This window comes from Labrus bergylta, chromosome 18 (assembly GCF_963930695.1).
Source record: "Labrus bergylta chromosome 18, fLabBer1.1, whole genome shotgun sequence".
Taxonomy (NCBI): Eukaryota; Metazoa; Chordata; class Actinopteri; order Labriformes; family Labridae; genus Labrus; species Labrus bergylta.
Genome location: NC_089212.1, coordinates 5,689,786 through 5,707,196, shown reverse-complemented (window position 1 = coordinate 5,707,196; position 17,411 = coordinate 5,689,786). Strand labels below are relative to the sequence as shown.

Genomic DNA, 17,411 nt, shown 5'->3' with positions numbered 1-17,411 from the left:
TGTTGTTGTGCATCGCCCTGAATTAGCCGATTAAATGACTTCTAGCTGCTTTTAACAAGAGAAAAACCTGACACAACCTTTGTAAAAGTTGCTAAATTAGTCATCACAGGACTCAGAACGCAGCATCGATCGGAGAAGTATTGCTGCGTGAGACAAGAGAAAAGAAGAATAAATGAACTCCATTTACATCAGTTTGTGAGGAGGTGTATCTCCCTAAAAGTGGTGAGTTTTTAAATGAGGGTGCCTGCCTGTTTCCACGGCACACTTGTGCAGATGTGAGTGGATTGGATTGGATTGATCTGTATTGATCTGCTTGGTGTGAAGGGCTGGAGAGACCGTTTGATATTCAGCGCGAGTACCGAAGCAGTGAGGTGCTAAACACTTTTAGAGCACCGCATTGGTGGAGTTGGTGTGGTTGGAAGCGTGTGTAAACCGAGGTATGCTGCAATCCTGCACCAGGTGAGCCTCAGTGCTCGTGTGTTTGTGTGTGTGTGTGTGTGTGTGTGTGTGTGTATATATGTGTGTATTACCCACTGGGGCTCATGACCTCACTCTCCTTCCACAGTTTGATGCAGTCTGGGACTGAGGCCAGGTCTGTAGCCAAACGTCTGTGTGCAAAGAGTGTGTGTGTGTGTGTGTGTGTGTGTGTGTGTGTGTGTGTGTGTTCTTACCTTGCCTGTTCTCCTGTGTTAAGGTGATCATGCTGCCATCCTCAGCCAAGCCTTTCTCCAAGTTCTCCAGAATCTGTTAATGAGAGAGGGGGGTTAGGTGGGTGAGGAGGGTGGGATGCAGACTTCATAAGGTGGAAGTTGCTTCACTGCCAGAGCTGAAGGCTTTTTATCTGTTTGTATTAGAATCTGCATATTCCCTCTAAAATCCATTCATATTTGGCTGTTTACACAGGTGGGCTTAAGGATTTGTATGGCTAATGTGCTTCTGTGTGGGTGTGCAGTTTTATTGTGTGAATACTACAGAGTATGCATATCTTTATGTTGATCCAGAGGCTGTTTGTGTGTGTTTGTGTGTGTGTGTGTGTGTGTGTGTGTACTCACAGTGAGGCAGCCGGTTTTGAGAGTGTGCAGGCGGTCCAAAGCCTCCTGGGGCTTGGCCAGGTACTGGGGGAGCTCGGCATGCAGCAGCCGCATAGAGAACGGCACCATGGAACCTGGAAAGGAGGGGACGGAGGGGAGAGAGGGGGGGAGAAAATGTGTGAGGGAAAAGGGGGGAAATAAGAAACAGGGTGGGATGAGGACAGGAGAGAGATAGAGAGAGAGAGAAAAAAAAGAGAAGGGAAGGCGTAGTGAGACAGGAAGACACAGAGTGCGAGATGAGAATATAAACCCATCCGCCCACACACAGACTGCACACAGCCCTGAAGGCAGGAACCTACAGATGGCATTGAGCTACGTATGGCTGCTTATTAAACCCTCTCATCTCTCTCTCTCTGTGCTGCACAGCTCCATCACTCATCTCCCTGCCTCATCCCTCTGTCTCTCTCTGCCTCATCCCTCTGTCTCTCTCTGCCTGAGCATCATTCACACTGTCTCACACACACACACACAGGCACACTTTTCCCAAAAGGAGAAGCCTATATTCAGGTGAGTCCCCGGGCTTTGATCAGGGTCTCTTTGATATTGTCATCAGATCTGAAGGCTCAGCTAGCTGGTCCATCTTTTGCTGCTGCTTCTGCCAGTCTATGTATCCAGATTACTATCTCTCTTTCCCGTTTCAAGTTTCTACCTATGACATGAAACTCATCCCTCCACATTTACCCCTGTGTTTATTGCTGCCCTCTTTACTGCGTTTAATCTTCATGCTGACTGGACACAGCGCTCTCCTGTGGACTTGTTCTCTACTTTCTCTCTCTCGGGTGTCAGCGAGATTTATCATCTTAAAATTAAGACTTTTAAGATTTTACAGTGTCCTTTAAGGTCAAGTGTTTGTAACAGAGAGGAAACAGCCCATGAATCTACAACATTTCACAGATATTGTACAGATTTTTGACATTTAAATCCATCTATCTGTATAAAAATTTAAGTTTACAGTAAGCTGGCTATCCCTCCAACTACACCTTAAACACCGACAAAGGAGTTGTTGGTTCAAATGGTTCTCTACAGATATATTCAATGTCATTTTTGGACAATATGGATGCCAGTATTTGCATATTTTTCGAGTCTCTCCTGTCAAAGAATTTACATTTTTAAAATCATAGACTATAAAATGTGTATGTAGTCTCAGTGATGTCACCCATTGGTTTCTGAGGAGGAGTTAAGAAGCCCAACAATGGCAGTCTCCATATTGGAAATGCTATCTCAACCTTACTTTCGATCAATCTAGTAATACTCAAAGAGGAAGAGCTGAAGTGAGCCTTAATATGAAATCAAAAAGGATAAGTTTTAGAAATTTCACACCCCCAAATGTTTTCTGGACCAGGCTATAAACATTTCTGCTTTAAAGTGGGCATGTTATTATGGGGTCTAATGGGGGTTCTGTGGCTTTTGTATCCATCCTCCAGTGGACACTTGAGGAACTGCAGTTTTTTTGCACTTTTGCACCAGAGGGTAACGCTTGGTGCAAATGCAGACATTAAATATGTGCTTTCAAGATCATACCAACACAGTTTCTGAGCAAAACAAGACAAAAAAATGCATTTATACTTTACTGAAATTAGTATACAACATCTTATCAGCCGGCTTCAGCTGCATTAAGTTGTTGTCATGGTGCAGGAGATTACATGCTACTCAGTGTTATACAAAGTAATAAAGATTACTCACATCTTTACCAGATTCAACATTAAAGGGATATTCTTATAACTGTAAATCAATAGAAGCATATTTCTTATCTTGATAAAGGCCATGAATTTGCATAATTTAGTTGGGCTGTTATTTTCCCAGTTCACTGACTTTTTTAAGAGCACTATTGCAGACTTGGCAATAATCAATCAACCAGCTGAGGGATTTATTTTAAGAGAAGGTACGGAGGTTTGCATTTAACCACAAGTGTGTTTAATTCATCCTGTGAGAAGACTGGTGCTTCTCTCTCAAATGATTTATAGAAATATGAAAGGCTTCAGTGTGCAGCTTCATAAAAATACATGAATGAAAGCAGCTTGTCGAGCCTGTGGCACTCAGGTCTCAATATTTCTGCGTCCAAATTGGACGCAACGTTTTATTTAAAAAAAAACAAATTAATAACTGATTAACATTGAATTCTTCTTGAGCACTCAGTCAATTGTAATACTTGGAAGTGTGATACATGTGCTATTGTCTCTTAAGGCGTTCAAAGAGTGCGATCATGAGTAATAGATAGTCGATGTAAGCGTTGGGCTGGAGAAATGTTCGACTTCTGATGCCAAGGCTACACAACTCGTGCCAGTTTGTCTGCGAGCACCTAGCAGGGCACAGAGTGTTTAAATTGAGCAATGGAAAGTCAATCGGTGCTCTCTTTAAAAGGCTGTGCAGTGTAGCTTCAAGTACAAGAGTGTGTGTGTGTGTGTGTGTGTGTGTGTGTGTGTGTGTGTGTGTGTGTGTGTGTGTGTGTGTGTGTGTGTGTGTGTGTGTGTGTGTGTGTGTGTGTGTGTGTGTGTGTGTGCATGCAGCTGTGTCTCTGCTACTGCCTTCACTGTGGTAGCCCGAGGGGCGAAGCAGATCCAAAGTAATGGGAATACATTAGAGAGCAATTCATGCAGTGTAAAACGAAGGAAAACAAAACCAAAGAACTGCAGGAGACAAGTGGAGTTGTTGGAGCTTCTCGGCGATACAGTCTGATATCAAGCTCCTGGCACAAACTTTCCTTTGAATATTTAATAGGACAGTGCTGGTATGCTTGTGTATCCTTAAAAAAAAAAACTGAGTAAAATGCAAAAATCCTTTTGGAGAGCAGGCTAAGTAATAACACATTCAAAAACTTACGGATAAAAATTTTAGAGCAGCTTTCAGCACTTTCCTGAATCCTTCTACTAAACCTTCAGTCACAGAGAAGATGCTTTTGGACCAACAAACGAAAAGAGAAGCTTGATTTTACAGAGATTCTGACATTAATCGCTAGGCGAAAGATCTATAATAATGACCCCGAGCTGTGTGTGTGTGTGTGTGTGTGTGTGTGTGTGTGTGTGTGTATGTGTGTGTGTGTGTGTGTGTGTGTGTGTGTGTGTGTGTGTGTGTGTGTGTGTACCTCGTCTCCCGGGGTAAACAGTGGGGTAATACTCGTAGTAGAGGTCCGGTTGGTCCAGGTTGCCAAAGGGCTCAATCTCCAGCTCAGCGTTTTGATGCAGGTTGAGTTTGGTGAGGAGGGCGAGCCGCACAAACCACAGCTGGAACACACACAAACACGCCTCCCTCTGTTTATAACATGCATAAAGAATTCATCAAATATCACAAGTACAAACAGAAACATTAAAGATAGATTGTATAAATTATCTTATCTCAGCGGGTCTGAATCATCCATAAAAACAGTATGTGGTATGTTTTTTCCCCTGTTTTCTAACATACAAAAATACACATATGAGTTACTCTGTTACTATAAAACATCCAAATATTTGCCAGTCAGTTTGATTTAAAATGGACAACATCCATCTTTGTCTAATACCTACATAATAAATCAAGACATTACAGTGGTCCAGTAGCCATTAAATGTCCTATAGATGTTATTCAAGAATGTTCTAATGGGGGTTAAATATTTTGGTCTAGAGCTCAACCACATGATTAAACATTAACGTGTTTTGCTAAAACTTCAAGGTGGGAGCTTGTAAACACAACACTCAAACAGGGCCCTCTCCTCCTGGGCTCATCACCCCCCAGAGGCCACACTCACTGCTGGGTTAGTGTGTACGTTTAATGCTTGTACCTAAACTGCAAGCTACCGTATGCTAGCACAAGCTAACCGCCAGTGTTCAGCACCTGCAGGCCAACTCCACGTCCAGAGATGAAAGCTAACTCAAGGTTCACCCTCATTTTGGAACAAGCTTCATCGTTTGAGCTTTATTTTTCTTGGTGTTTTGCCTCACTATGATTATATTTTCTCTTATTTGCCGCCATGTCTGTGTCAGTATTTTTTTAATTGTATCCACTCCTAAACTCTCCTTGCCCTGTCATTGGCTAGAGAAAAAACACTGATCCCCCGCCCAGAAACGTCCCGAGTCAACCAAAACAAAAGTTACTATGGAAAGATGATTATAAATGATTGAATTCATAAATTAGTTGATGATTGAGGAGGTGTTGTAGGTAAAACATTAATCTGGTCTGAGCAGATTTGTGACGTGTTGCCTCCACATTTTCATATTATCATCACACATATCCGATGGTTTAAATGACAGAAGGCTCCATATCGATATTTTATTTTAGACAAACTTAAACAGAAACGATACACATCAATATGTTTATGTTGCAGAGCTTCTCAACATCTGCAGGGCGCAGGCTGTTTCAGGACCATGTTGTTGTGTGTCTCAGGGGTTTGAGCAGCACGTGGCCCATATGCAGTTGGACAGAAGCCCAGACACATGCTGCTGTATGCTGAAGTGACTGAGGAAAGGATGGACTACCTCCCAGTGAGACAACGACAAGGAAGGACCCAGAAGCCCTTGAGTTGTAGACGCCACCACTTAAAAAAGCTGTTCTCGTCTGTAATCTGTAATTTGTCAGGTATTTTTCTGAGAAGAAAAGAGCAACAACTTTTAAAACATTCGTTTTCTAAAAGTTTGCAAGAACTTTTTCTTCTCACTTACAGATCATCTTTAAGCTAAAGGGCGTAGGCAACACATCTTGTGTTGGTTTGCAAAATTGACCTTGCACCAACATGTGAATATCATGATTTGAACTGCCTGGAGTGATTTCATGTCTTTGCACTGTTTGCAAAATACGCTCTATGAAAAGTTTGCATTTCTTTTTGGCCAAACAACATTTTAATTATTACAGTTGCTTCCAACTTGGTTTATATTCCACATGCATTCAAGAGCACAACAATAAAACATCCACTCGCTGTATGGCAATGTTTGCCCACATTTTAACCAGTTAGATCGTCATTGTCAACGATTGATGACCTTGTTAGTGGCCAGTCTGCTCTGAATATAGCGAAAAACAAAATGTGTAAGGTTGGAGTTGTACAACCAGCTGTGCATGTCATTTCCTGGGTTCCTTATAAAAATGACCATTGATTCTTTTCTACCTGTGCTTTTATTACATGCTCATATAAACGTAACTTTCTTAAGTAGTGAGAAGGTTCATCATAGTGCTAATGTTCTGTTGGTGGTAAAAGGTCGACAGCGTCATGTTAAGATGTATATTTCTTTGGGATACTTTTGTTGACCTTTTGGCTTCATTTAGGGGCAGTAAATGGGGAAAAAGCATTTACTTTACACATTTAACACACTTTGAAAGGGCTGCATATTTTAAAAAACCTTTGTGCATGTACAGTACTGTGCAAAAGTTTTAGGCAGGTATGAAAAAATGCTGTAAACTAAGAATGCTTTCAAAAATGGAAGTGTAAATAGTTTATTTTCATCAATTAACTAAATGCAGTGAATGAACAGAAGAGAAATCTAAATCAAATCAATATTTGGTGTGACCACCCTTTGCCTTCAAGACAGCATCAATTCTTCTAGGTACACTTGCACACAGTTTTTGAAGGAACTCGGCTGGTAGGTTGTTCCAAACATCTTGGAGAACTAACCACAGAGGATCTTCTGTGGATGTAGGCTTCCTCAAATCCTTCTGTCTCTTCATGTAATCCCAGACACACTCGATGAAGTTGAGATCAGGGCTCTGTGAGGCCATGCCATCACTTCCAGGACTTCTTGTTCTTCTTTACGCTGAAGATAGTTCTTAATGACCTTGGCTGTATGTTTGGGGTCGTTGTCCTGCTGCAGAATAAATTTGGGGCCAATTATACGCCTCCCTGATGGTATTGCATGATGGATAAGTATCTGCCTGTATTTCTCAGCATTGAGGATACCATTAATCCTGACCAAATCTCCAACTCCATTTGCAGAAATGCAGCCCCAAACTTGCAAGGAACCTCCACCATGCTTCACTGTTGCCTGCAGACACTCATTATTGTACCGCTCTCCAGCCCTTCGGCAAACAAACTGCCTTCTGCTACAGCCAAATATTTCCATTTTGACTCATCAGTCCAGAGCACCTGCTGCCATTTTTCTGCACCCCAGTTCCTATGTTTTTGTGCATAGTTGAGTCGCTTGGCCTTGTTTCCATGTCGGAGGTATGGCTTTTTGGCTGCAACTCTTCCATGAAGACCACTTCTGGCCAGACTTCTCCGGACAGTAGATGGGTGTACCTGGGTCCAACTGGTTTCTGCCAGTTCAGAGCTGATGGCACTGCTGGACATCTTCCGATTTCGAAGGAAAATAAGCTTGATGTGTTTTTCATCTGCTGCACTAAGTTTCCTTGGCCGACCACTGCGTCTACGATCCTCAACGTTGCCCGTTTCTTTGTGCTTTTTCAAAAGAGCTTGAACAGCACATCTTGAAACACCAGTCTGCTTTGAAATATTTGTGTGGGAGAGACCTTGCTGATGCAGTATAACTACCTTGTGTCTTGTTGCTGTGTTCATTCTTGCCATAGTGTATGACCTGACATGAAACTGTCTTCCATAACCTCACCTTGGTAGCAGAGTTTGGCTGTTCCTCACCCAGTTTTAAGCCTCCTACACAGCTGTTTCTGTTTCAGTTAATGACTGTGTTTCAACCTACATGTGACATTGATTGATTAGCACCTGTTTGGTATAATTGGTTGATCATACACCTGACTACAATCCTACAAAATCCCTGACTTTTTGCAAGTGTACCTATAAGAATTGATGCTGGTTTGAAGGCAAAGGGTAGTAACGCCAAATATTGATGTGATTTAGATTTTTCTTTTGTCCGCTCACTTTGCATTTTGTAAATTGATAAAAATAAACAATCATTATTTATATTTTTGAAAGCATTCTTAGTTTACAGCATTTTTTCACACCTGCCTAAAACTTTTGCACAGTACTGTATGTTTAAGAAAGTAAAACAAATATGGAGCAGAAGCCAACAACATGGTCGATTCATTTCAAGTCACACGCACAGAGCTGAACACAGGGGTTTTCTAATGAGCTCATGCAGCCATCCATCTCCTGGATAGAGCCTCACAAAGCCAGGAGAGATGGTGCAAATCATGTCAGAAGGAAAGCATTGAAACAAACAAAACCTTAAAAATCTATAATTTTGAAGGTGCTGTTTGTAAATGATTGGATTAATCTGTAGAAGAAGATGTGGCTCCACTCTACGACACCCACAAATACACAAAGAGAGACAGAGAAAAAGAAGCTGATGAGGAGAACACCCTGGCGTCTTACCTGCAGTGAGTCGGTGGTGTGGGAGGTTGGTTGGCCAGCCTTTCCGTATCCCTGACCATGAGCTGTCAGCAGCCGGCCCGTCAGATCCACTGCAGCGCGCCAGTTCTTACTGCTCTGCAGGGGAGAAGAGACACAACACATGAGATCTGAAACACACACCATGAGAATCTGATGGAAACATGAAGGAAGACCTGAGGCTATCAATGTGGCTCCAGATATCGCAGTCAAAGACTCCATCAAAAAAGCCCCATCACTGACAAGACACTTCTTTTGGAAGAGTCTATGTTTTTGATGATCTATTCAAATTTATCTTGAACATGTTAAAAAAGAAATAAACCGAAAAACAAGCACACTGTCTTGGGAACAATTTTGGTGGAATTAAGCATATGTCAACTCAAAGTTCAGACATATGACATTGGACACATTGTCTCTAGATGTCTGTGTCCAATGTTCTCACAAACTTCTGGAAAATGAATGGTGCGTTCAGTTTGATCTTGGAAGACGCCCATCAGAAGTCGTAACTAGGAGCAACTTCAGTAGTCCAAGTTCAAATCCAAGATGGCTGCTTCGTGCATCAATAGTAAAGTTTAAGCTGTAACTAAAATGTTTATTTGCATGGTGTATTTAAATCAATCACACTTAAAGTATCATGCAAGTTCTATCTATAGACAATACACGTCATGTTATTTTCATGCACAAACTATCATGTAGTGTGTCGTTATCATCAGGTATTAAGACTACAAAACAAAGGTACTCCTGAGGCGTCCATCTTGCTTGTCCAAATTGCAACTGGAACGCGGTGAACTCAGGTTTGACGTCGGTCCTAGCTCCGAGTTCTGAGGTAAATGGAAAATCACCATAAGGTTCAAGGTTTCTTTATTAGTAGCTAAAAAAGGTGAATTAAGGATACATTTTGTTATTGCATCCAAGTTCTTATAGTCGTAGTTTTCAATGCTGTTCACATCCAGGAGTCTTTTTTTTTTTTTTTTTTTTGCCAAAACGAAGGCTTACTTCTATGACTGTGGGCACATTTTAAAAAATAAAGTCCAAATTGGTAAAAATCATCCAATAACCGTAGCTTACTGATTATTCCTGACCTGGTAAAATTCCAGCTGCATCTCAAAATCCTCAGCACCAGGCTGTGAGACAGGTGTGAGACACTACAGCTGTCAGTGATGACGCACAATAACGATGGTGATTCATACATGTCTGAAATCTCAATTTAGTGCTAATGCAGAGAAAACCACGGAGAGTCTGTTAGGTGTGTGAAACAGTGAATAAGCGAATGAATCCCACTGGCTTGCCCAAGGACCTCTAATCCACTGTTGTCATTAAAAGTCATGGGAACACAGGTGACAAATATGTAAAGTGCTCAGAATAATAATAGAAAGTTCAGAACTTCATCTGCTGATATATCGTGCAAAGTTTTGGATTAAGTAATTCTTCAATCTGTGTTCTGCCTGTAGGAGAAGTGCAGTTTATTTTAACCATTCAGGTATTCAAACGGTTACTTCCACTAAAATGGTCTAAATTATTAATGATCACAACATTACAACATAAGCACACAGCTGGGTAAAGTTACAAAATTATGTCCTTTTGGAATAGCGACAATTTCATTCTGACCACAGTTGACTTTCTGTTTTGCCTGCATGGGATCTATCCATTGTTTTGTTCTCCAGTCAATTCCCTCTTTTTTTCTTGCTTATCCTGTTCTGTAAAAATATGCACAGGATGCTTTAATGAAAAAATCTCATCCTGAGGGTCTTTTATTTTTTTTATACCATGGCTTTAGTTCAGATAGATAAAGACAAGCGGATCACGGCCTGATCTGCTGCTCCTGAATAGCCGAATGATTTTCTGGTATAAATGATATTTCAATCGAAGGACTGCACACACTCACACAGTGAGAGCAGAGCCACGAGCCGATTTCCCTAAATCAGGCCTTTTTCTCCTGATCGTTCAAAATTACCAAAGCAGCTAGTAGACTTGTGTTTATTTGTGATGCAAGTTGTGTGTGAGGGTGAAAGACTGAAACACACATAGATCTGACTTCAACCGCCGTCTCTGGTAGTTTTCTATCGTCAGTGGTGAATGCTCTGTCCCAATTTAACTCAGGTAGTTCCCAACAATCAGGTCGTATAGTGTGAGGACATAAATAGTGAGCATTTGTTGTTAGGACAATAATGAGAACAACAGAGATGAAAACTTGAGCTGTAGTGCAAACACAGGATAGTATCAATCTCTTTAAATATACATAAAGTCCGGTGGCCAACATCGCCCATCAACTCCAATCACTTTCTGGCTTCTGGAGTTGGTAGACGAAATGTAAATAATGACGAGGGCAATGAAAATGACGTCTTTATCCCAAATGGCTGATAACTGCTTGTTACACCCAAAGCCCTAGAAAAAACATCCTGTCTATATCTATATCTATACTGTTGAAGGTGTTAATGAATGGGCTCTGAAATTGATTGCCAAGTCTTAGTTGCCAAATTGTACAAAACAAAAGCAAATGTTCTTTATTGTCACAGCTTTTTTCATGTCAAACTAAATCAGGTCTCAAATGAAATCCCCAACGGGTAAAGACAACAACACAGAGCTTTTTGAACTGAGAGAATTCTCAGTAGAGAGGTGGTTCAAAGACAAAAGGCAGGACTTCTGAGAGACAATGCAGAAAATGAATCAAAGTCAAACACCTTTTTGGTCTCAGATTTACAGCAGATAAATACGACAGCTTAGGGAGAGAAAAGGGGGATCTTTTATCCTCTACTCTTTGTAATCTTGTATGACAGAGTCTAATCCAAGTGTATAATACAACATTAAATCTGCAAAAAGAAGTCCTTAATTATGAAATAAGAAAGGTGTGTAATGTATGTGCGTGCACAATGTTTACACTGATGTGTGTATAACTGACTGCCAGACACTGAAGCTGGAGGACGAAGTGGCCAGTCACACCCAAGCACAGTCACACACACAAACACACACACCTATATATTAGCAGCATCTGCTTCCACAGGAGGTGGTACAATAGGTAAGAGGGGGACAGAGGTGGTGGTGGAGGGGGGGTAGAGTCACCCCACCCCATCAACACACATGACAAGGTCGGCTCGACGATTGGGTTCTAAGTGCGGTGCCATTCATCAAAGCCAGGGAGCTAATTAGGAAAGGGGGGAGAGAGAGAGAGAGAGAGAGAGAGACAGAGAGACAGAGAGAGGAGAGGAGAGAGAGAGAGACAGAGAGAGACAGAGAGAGGAAGAGGAGAGAGACAGAGAGAGGAAGAGGAGAGAGACAGAGAGAGAGAGAGGAAGAGGGAGAGAGAAAGAGAGAGAGACAGAAAGAGAGAGAGAGAGGAGAGAGTGAGACAGAGAGGGGAGAGGGGAGAGAGCGAGAGAGAGACAGAAAGAAAGAAAGAGAGAGAGAGGGCTACTTTCTTTCTAACCATCGCTTCACTAAACTCAGCAACATATTCCTTTCCCTTCCCTTCCTTCACCTTTTTTCTCATGCATGCAACTCTCTCCTCCTTGGATTATTCCCATAGTTTTTTCTCCTTCCATCCCCCTCATCTGTCCCTACCTTTTTCCACGTATTTCAGCCTCCCTTCTCTTCCCTGGCATCATCTATTCCCCCTCCCTCCTTCCCTCTCCTCTCCTCTCCTCTCCTCCCCTGCCCTGTACCAGGAGCAGCACTGCCTCTGAATCTTCATTAGGAGGGGAAATGAAGCTGAAAACGAGGAGGCAGCCTGGATGGCCAAAAGCAGCTGCAGTCACTCACACACACACACTCACACAAACACACACACATATCCTACAGTACGCTACAGTACACCGCTGCCCTGCCACAGGGTGATACAAGACAGTGGTTCAAGTGTGTTTCTAGGATATATATTGGAGGAGGTGAAAAGAGAAGAGCCAGCAGTGATGAAGCTGCACACACACACAGAATAGAGACAGGGCACCGAGGAATAAAGAGATTGAACAGGGGATACCGATGGAAAAAATCTAGCCCATAAGTATTGAAAGAGTGCAGGAGTCTGAGTTGGCCATAGAGGACCAGAGACACAAAAGCACAAACTCTGGAACAAGAGCTGGAAGAAATAAAGAAAGTAGTGGTGGGTAGCAGGGAGGAGAGGAGAGCTGGGGGCCAATGGGAGCTGCAGAGATTCACAGCAAGGAGCCAAAGTGAAGAAAAAGCTGGAAAAATGAACTTCAGCACAGGCCTTACGTAAGGATGCTGCATTGCTGCTAAGCATAGCTTTATGGCATGATATTATCGCACAGCAGCCTATAATTTAAGGTCTTGAACCAAACGTTAAAGGAATACAGTAATACTGGAGCAGTGATTTGAGAAGTACACACACGCAGGCTTTTTGTTTGGAGAGGCGACCTTTTATGACCAGAAGATCACAGGGTCAGACTCCATTAAAGTTAGCATGCAATTGTGTGCGCCCTTGATGTGAGGTAATGACATCTCTGCTCCACTTTCATTTATGATGATTGAACCTGAGCTCTGACCCCACTGATGAAAAAAAAAAAAGGAGTGGGAAAAATTACAGATTAGATGGTGTTCAACATGCTAATAAAGTACAGCCCTGTCTCCACTTTGAGCCACTGTTACAATGACTGAAACCACACTTTTTACTAATTTTGTTTCATACAGACTTGGTGAAGTGTCCTCCATCTCTGATCACACTGCTTCAAGTACAGAAGAAAATCATCTAATGTTGTCCTGCTCTGTGGCAGAGATGACTAAGGCAACTGGAGACAATGTCTCTTCTTAAACTAAGCAATGTCTTTCAATTGCCATTTTCAGAGTGTGATTCCACATTCATATTGGTATCCAAGTCAGTTAATTAACTTTGCATTAGGGCGTTGCAGAAGCACAAGAGAGCACGGCACAGCAGGAGCTCCACATACACACAGTCAGATATGCACATACACACAGTGCTGCACTCCCCCACTGGCTTCACCAGCCCTGTACCCACTCTGATACTACCTCAGAAGGCACAGAGGGAGGGATCACTTTGTCCCCCCATTACGCCCCTGCCGCATTCACATTGAAGGTGAAACGTCACAGGAACATACATATCAAACCTTGAAACAGCAGACTGAAAAGGGCTAATAATTGACTCTCCATATGTGAGGTTAGATTTATAACTGGAGAAAACTCAACGTTACTCTGAACAATGACACTCATAACTGGGCTTCTATTACTATATTTGTTATCTAAAGCAACAATATGAAGGAATTTGGGTTGTTGCACTTTGGGGTCCAACTGCACAGTTGTAAAACACACATGGTGCTGCTACGCCTTCCTCTCTTGGACAACGAGCATTTGTTGACAAGCAGATGGTGCGAAGCCGGGAAAGATGTTGTGAGCAGCTAAACAACCATGTTGTTGTGGAAATTACTAAGAACTTGACTTCACACAATAAGACTCAGTTGACTCAGATGATTTACTTTGATGAAAGTTTATACATACAAGAATACTCCGGAGCAGAGATGGAGTAGCAAGCACACGTCTGATGCTGTGTCCCTGCTATGCCAATTCCCCCAAACTCTTCGACAGGCTTTGAATATATAGAAAATACATTGACGTCAGTGTCATATTGACCTTAACTAATCTGTGTAGTTCAATTTGGAACAGACACTAAGTCTACCAAACATGCAGATAAAAAGGGGAAGACCCTTGACACACTAAGCTGTCCTTGGTTTCTAGATGAAAAAAACATGAAACAAAAAATGAAACATAATGATGTTTGTACATTAAAATCTTAATACATACAGAAATTCCACCAGACATGTCAACTGACAAGATCAGTAATATTACTGGATTTTGTACAAATATGACTCTGCTAGTGTATTCAGACTGTTTGAAAACTCTTTGCATGTGGAGTATGTGTGTGTTTATTCAACTGTTGCCATGATATCTGGGCTGTGGCTTAATGGCTACATTGGCAAAGGTAATGCTAGTTGAGATAGGTTTGTAAAGGTTCAAAAGTATGAAGCTAACTTGAAGATTGACAAGGAAAGAGACTACTTTGTGGCGTAAGATGGATAGATTTATATATTTATTTGTATGCAACTTTGAGACATAACCTGGGTTAGATGACTTCCTGCAACAGTACCTGAAACTTGTAAAGTAAATGTTTTAGCTGATGACAGGGATAGAAAGCAGGAAATCACCAAAGTTATTAAAATGTATTCACATTGGGGCATAAATGTCGGTCTAAATGATGCAGCAATCCATCAGATTGTGGTCAAAACCGTTACCCCAAATCACAAATATTTATCTCATGGTGGTCCTACAAGTGATTGAATAACACCGTCTGCTAACCATGAATGTCTGTACCAAATCTAGTGCTTTTCCATCCGGTACAAAACTTTGTAGAGCTGGTGGTGCTGGTGGTGCAGGAGGATAACTAACCAAATTAATAACCGGATCACCAAATTAATTAGGATGCATCCTCTGGGCATCAAAGATATTTCTACCACATTTCATGGAAATTCTTCAAATAGTTTTTGAGATATTTCAGTCTGGACCAAAAAGGAGGACCGAACAACCTACATTGTCATCCCTAAAAGAAGTTAAATAGTTCAGGTGACATTATTCTCTTATATAAACACACAAAGCTCTTTATGGTAGCATGCCGTGAATCCCAACAAGCGTACAAACTACTCAATGAGAATGTGATTAGTGTGCCTCAGGTTGAATGATTTCAATTAACAAAGAAAAGGGGCTGGGAGAAAATAAAAATAGGAAAACAATAGGCTGATGGTGATTAATAATTCAGCTCCACTCAAATGACTCCGCAATAAGACATAATCAGATCCCGCCTAAATCAAATGAGGAGGCATTACCATGGTGATTTATTGCCAGTGATATTAAATACGAGATTGACTGCAGAGTCTTGGTGAAAGGAGAACGTGACTATAAATGCTTTGGGAGGGCGAGGGGCAACTTTATATTTTTTTGCTGTTCTGAAGTTGGTGGATAAGCGCCTAGCTTTATACCACACAGACTCCAGAAAAGACAAAAAATAAAAGGAGAACGAGATGAGTGAAGAAGACAAATATTACCCAAAAGAGTGACAGCGTAGCGTAGTACTCAAGAACATTTAAAATGTTAATTCTCGAGGCTCATAGCCGCCAAAACAGTGCAAAATTTCCGGCACATAATCGAACTAATGACCTTCATTTTGTTATAAGGGAAATGTGTACCGATAAATAAATCACTCAAAACTCAAAATATAAATTAGAGCCCAAGTTTGAAAATACTACATCCTCTTTTCAAGCACATTCAGCGTGACAGGAAAAAAACATCTTCACTATTTGTACTGACAGGTTTGACTTCAGTAGTATTTTAATGTTTCATAAACACACACACACAGAAGAATGTGTGCGATGAGAAAGTGCACATATCGCCTCCTCTATCTCTCTCTCTCACACATTCACAGAAACATAATTAGTCTCGTCGTGATTAAAAGGGGTGAGCCTTCTAAAATGTGTTGAAGATCAAGAGTTCAGTGCGCCTTTCCTTTAGTGAGTTTAAAAAAAAAAAAAACCCTGCAGGACAAAGCTTGATGAACAAACGGACGCCCACTTCTTCTCTCGCAAGACCTGAAGCCTCAAGGCGAATCGGACATTAAAAGGCTTCCTCACACCATCTTTGGTTAACACAGGGAGCTCCCGAGCGGCTTCAATTAAGCCCCTGCATTTTGGATTACACAGAGGGTGTGAGAAAAAAACACATTTGTAATATGTTAAAAGTGAATACCAGTCATTACCAACAGTGGCTAAGTTTGCTTTGAAGCCTGTGTAGTTGGTCTACAGACACTTGAACCGGGGGACAGAAGATTGCCCTGGAGCTGGAGGACGTCCTGCTTGGCTGCTGTACTGATATGAACTTCACACAGCAGCCATTTTGTCTCCCGCAGGCAATTGCTGGACTCTTCAAACAGTGACAATGATAGATGTTGGGACACAAACTTGCATAATATATTATGCGAGGACACTGTACTAGCTCATGGCTTGTGTGAGAACTCTACATAGCAGTCCCTGAGATGTTTCAAAACAGTTTCTGAGTTCTAAGTGACGCTCCTCTGGGTGATATCAACCGCTGATTGAGTAGTGGGCAACTGGATAGCTTTTGATGGTTTTGTTGTCAACAATAACAGAAACGTCCCACTTCCTTTTTCCTCTGAGAGTACCGCTGAAGTTCAACACACACAGGAAGTTTTTTTCCTCTATTGTAAGACCACATAGTTGAGGCTGACTGTGGAGGTAAGGTCACTGATTGGCCAATACTTCTCTCCGTTTGGGTGAATTGTATTGGGAACACAGTAACAGTACTAAAGTTAAGAATATAAGGGAAGCTTGATGAGGTGTTGGACAACAAGGATTTGTTTTCTGAACGCATCTGGAGGCCAATATGTTATAGATAGTGCAGTGTGAGAAGAGAAAAAGAAAAGGAACACATAGGTTAGGAATCAGTTGCACGATTAGCCGACTAACTGATTAAATGCATTGCACCCTCTTTAGTCTGTACCAGATTAAAAAAAAAAAAAAAGTTGTATTAAACTATGTATATTAGCTGTCAAACAGGCTAACCTGTATCTGTACTTTCACTGTCGCTCTGAGCATATGGCTCCAGCCAAGACAAACAGAGCAAGGTGAAAACAACTACCACTAAGGTTTAAACATGCCCTTCAGCGCTACAAAAGCTGACGGTGCATTAACCAGACCCCGGCTTGCAAGAGTAACTAGTGGAGGAAATGACAGCTATGTAAAAAGGTTACGATAATGACAAGTAAAGGTTACAGCAATGATATCAAAGAGCGATGCAGCAGCTGGGTCATTGCAGTGATTATGGGGGTGTGTGTGTGTGTGTCTGACCCAGCAAAGGTGGGTCTCGCTTTTTCTCACACACAAACACACAGGCACACACATATTTTGCTGGCCCTGGGCCCAGACGGCATCACACTGTGGGAGGAAAGAGAGGTTAGAGTCTCTGGTGGAAAGTACAGAGGGAGGGGAGAATAGACAGAGATGAAGGAGAAGGAGGGAGAGAGAGAGGGAGGA

General features: G+C 41.8%; 1 protein-coding gene across 2 annotated transcripts in view; it reads right to left on the bottom strand.

The window, feature by feature from the left end:
• trappc12 (trafficking protein particle complex subunit 12) overlaps positions 1 to 17,411 on the bottom strand; it is a 33,335-nt gene that overhangs the window by 7,565 nt on the left and 8,359 nt on the right. For both annotated transcript variants that reach the window (XM_065947704.1, XM_020655532.3), the window contains exons 4-7: positions 8,335 to 8,448; positions 4,174 to 4,312; positions 1,053 to 1,165; positions 672 to 744 (exon numbers count right to left, since the gene is read on the bottom strand). In XM_065947704.1, the coding sequence (XP_065803776.1) occupies positions 672 to 744; positions 1,053 to 1,165; positions 4,174 to 4,312; positions 8,335 to 8,448 (439 nt within the window). The remainder of the gene's footprint in view (positions 1 to 671; positions 745 to 1,052; positions 1,166 to 4,173; positions 4,313 to 8,334; positions 8,449 to 17,411) is intronic.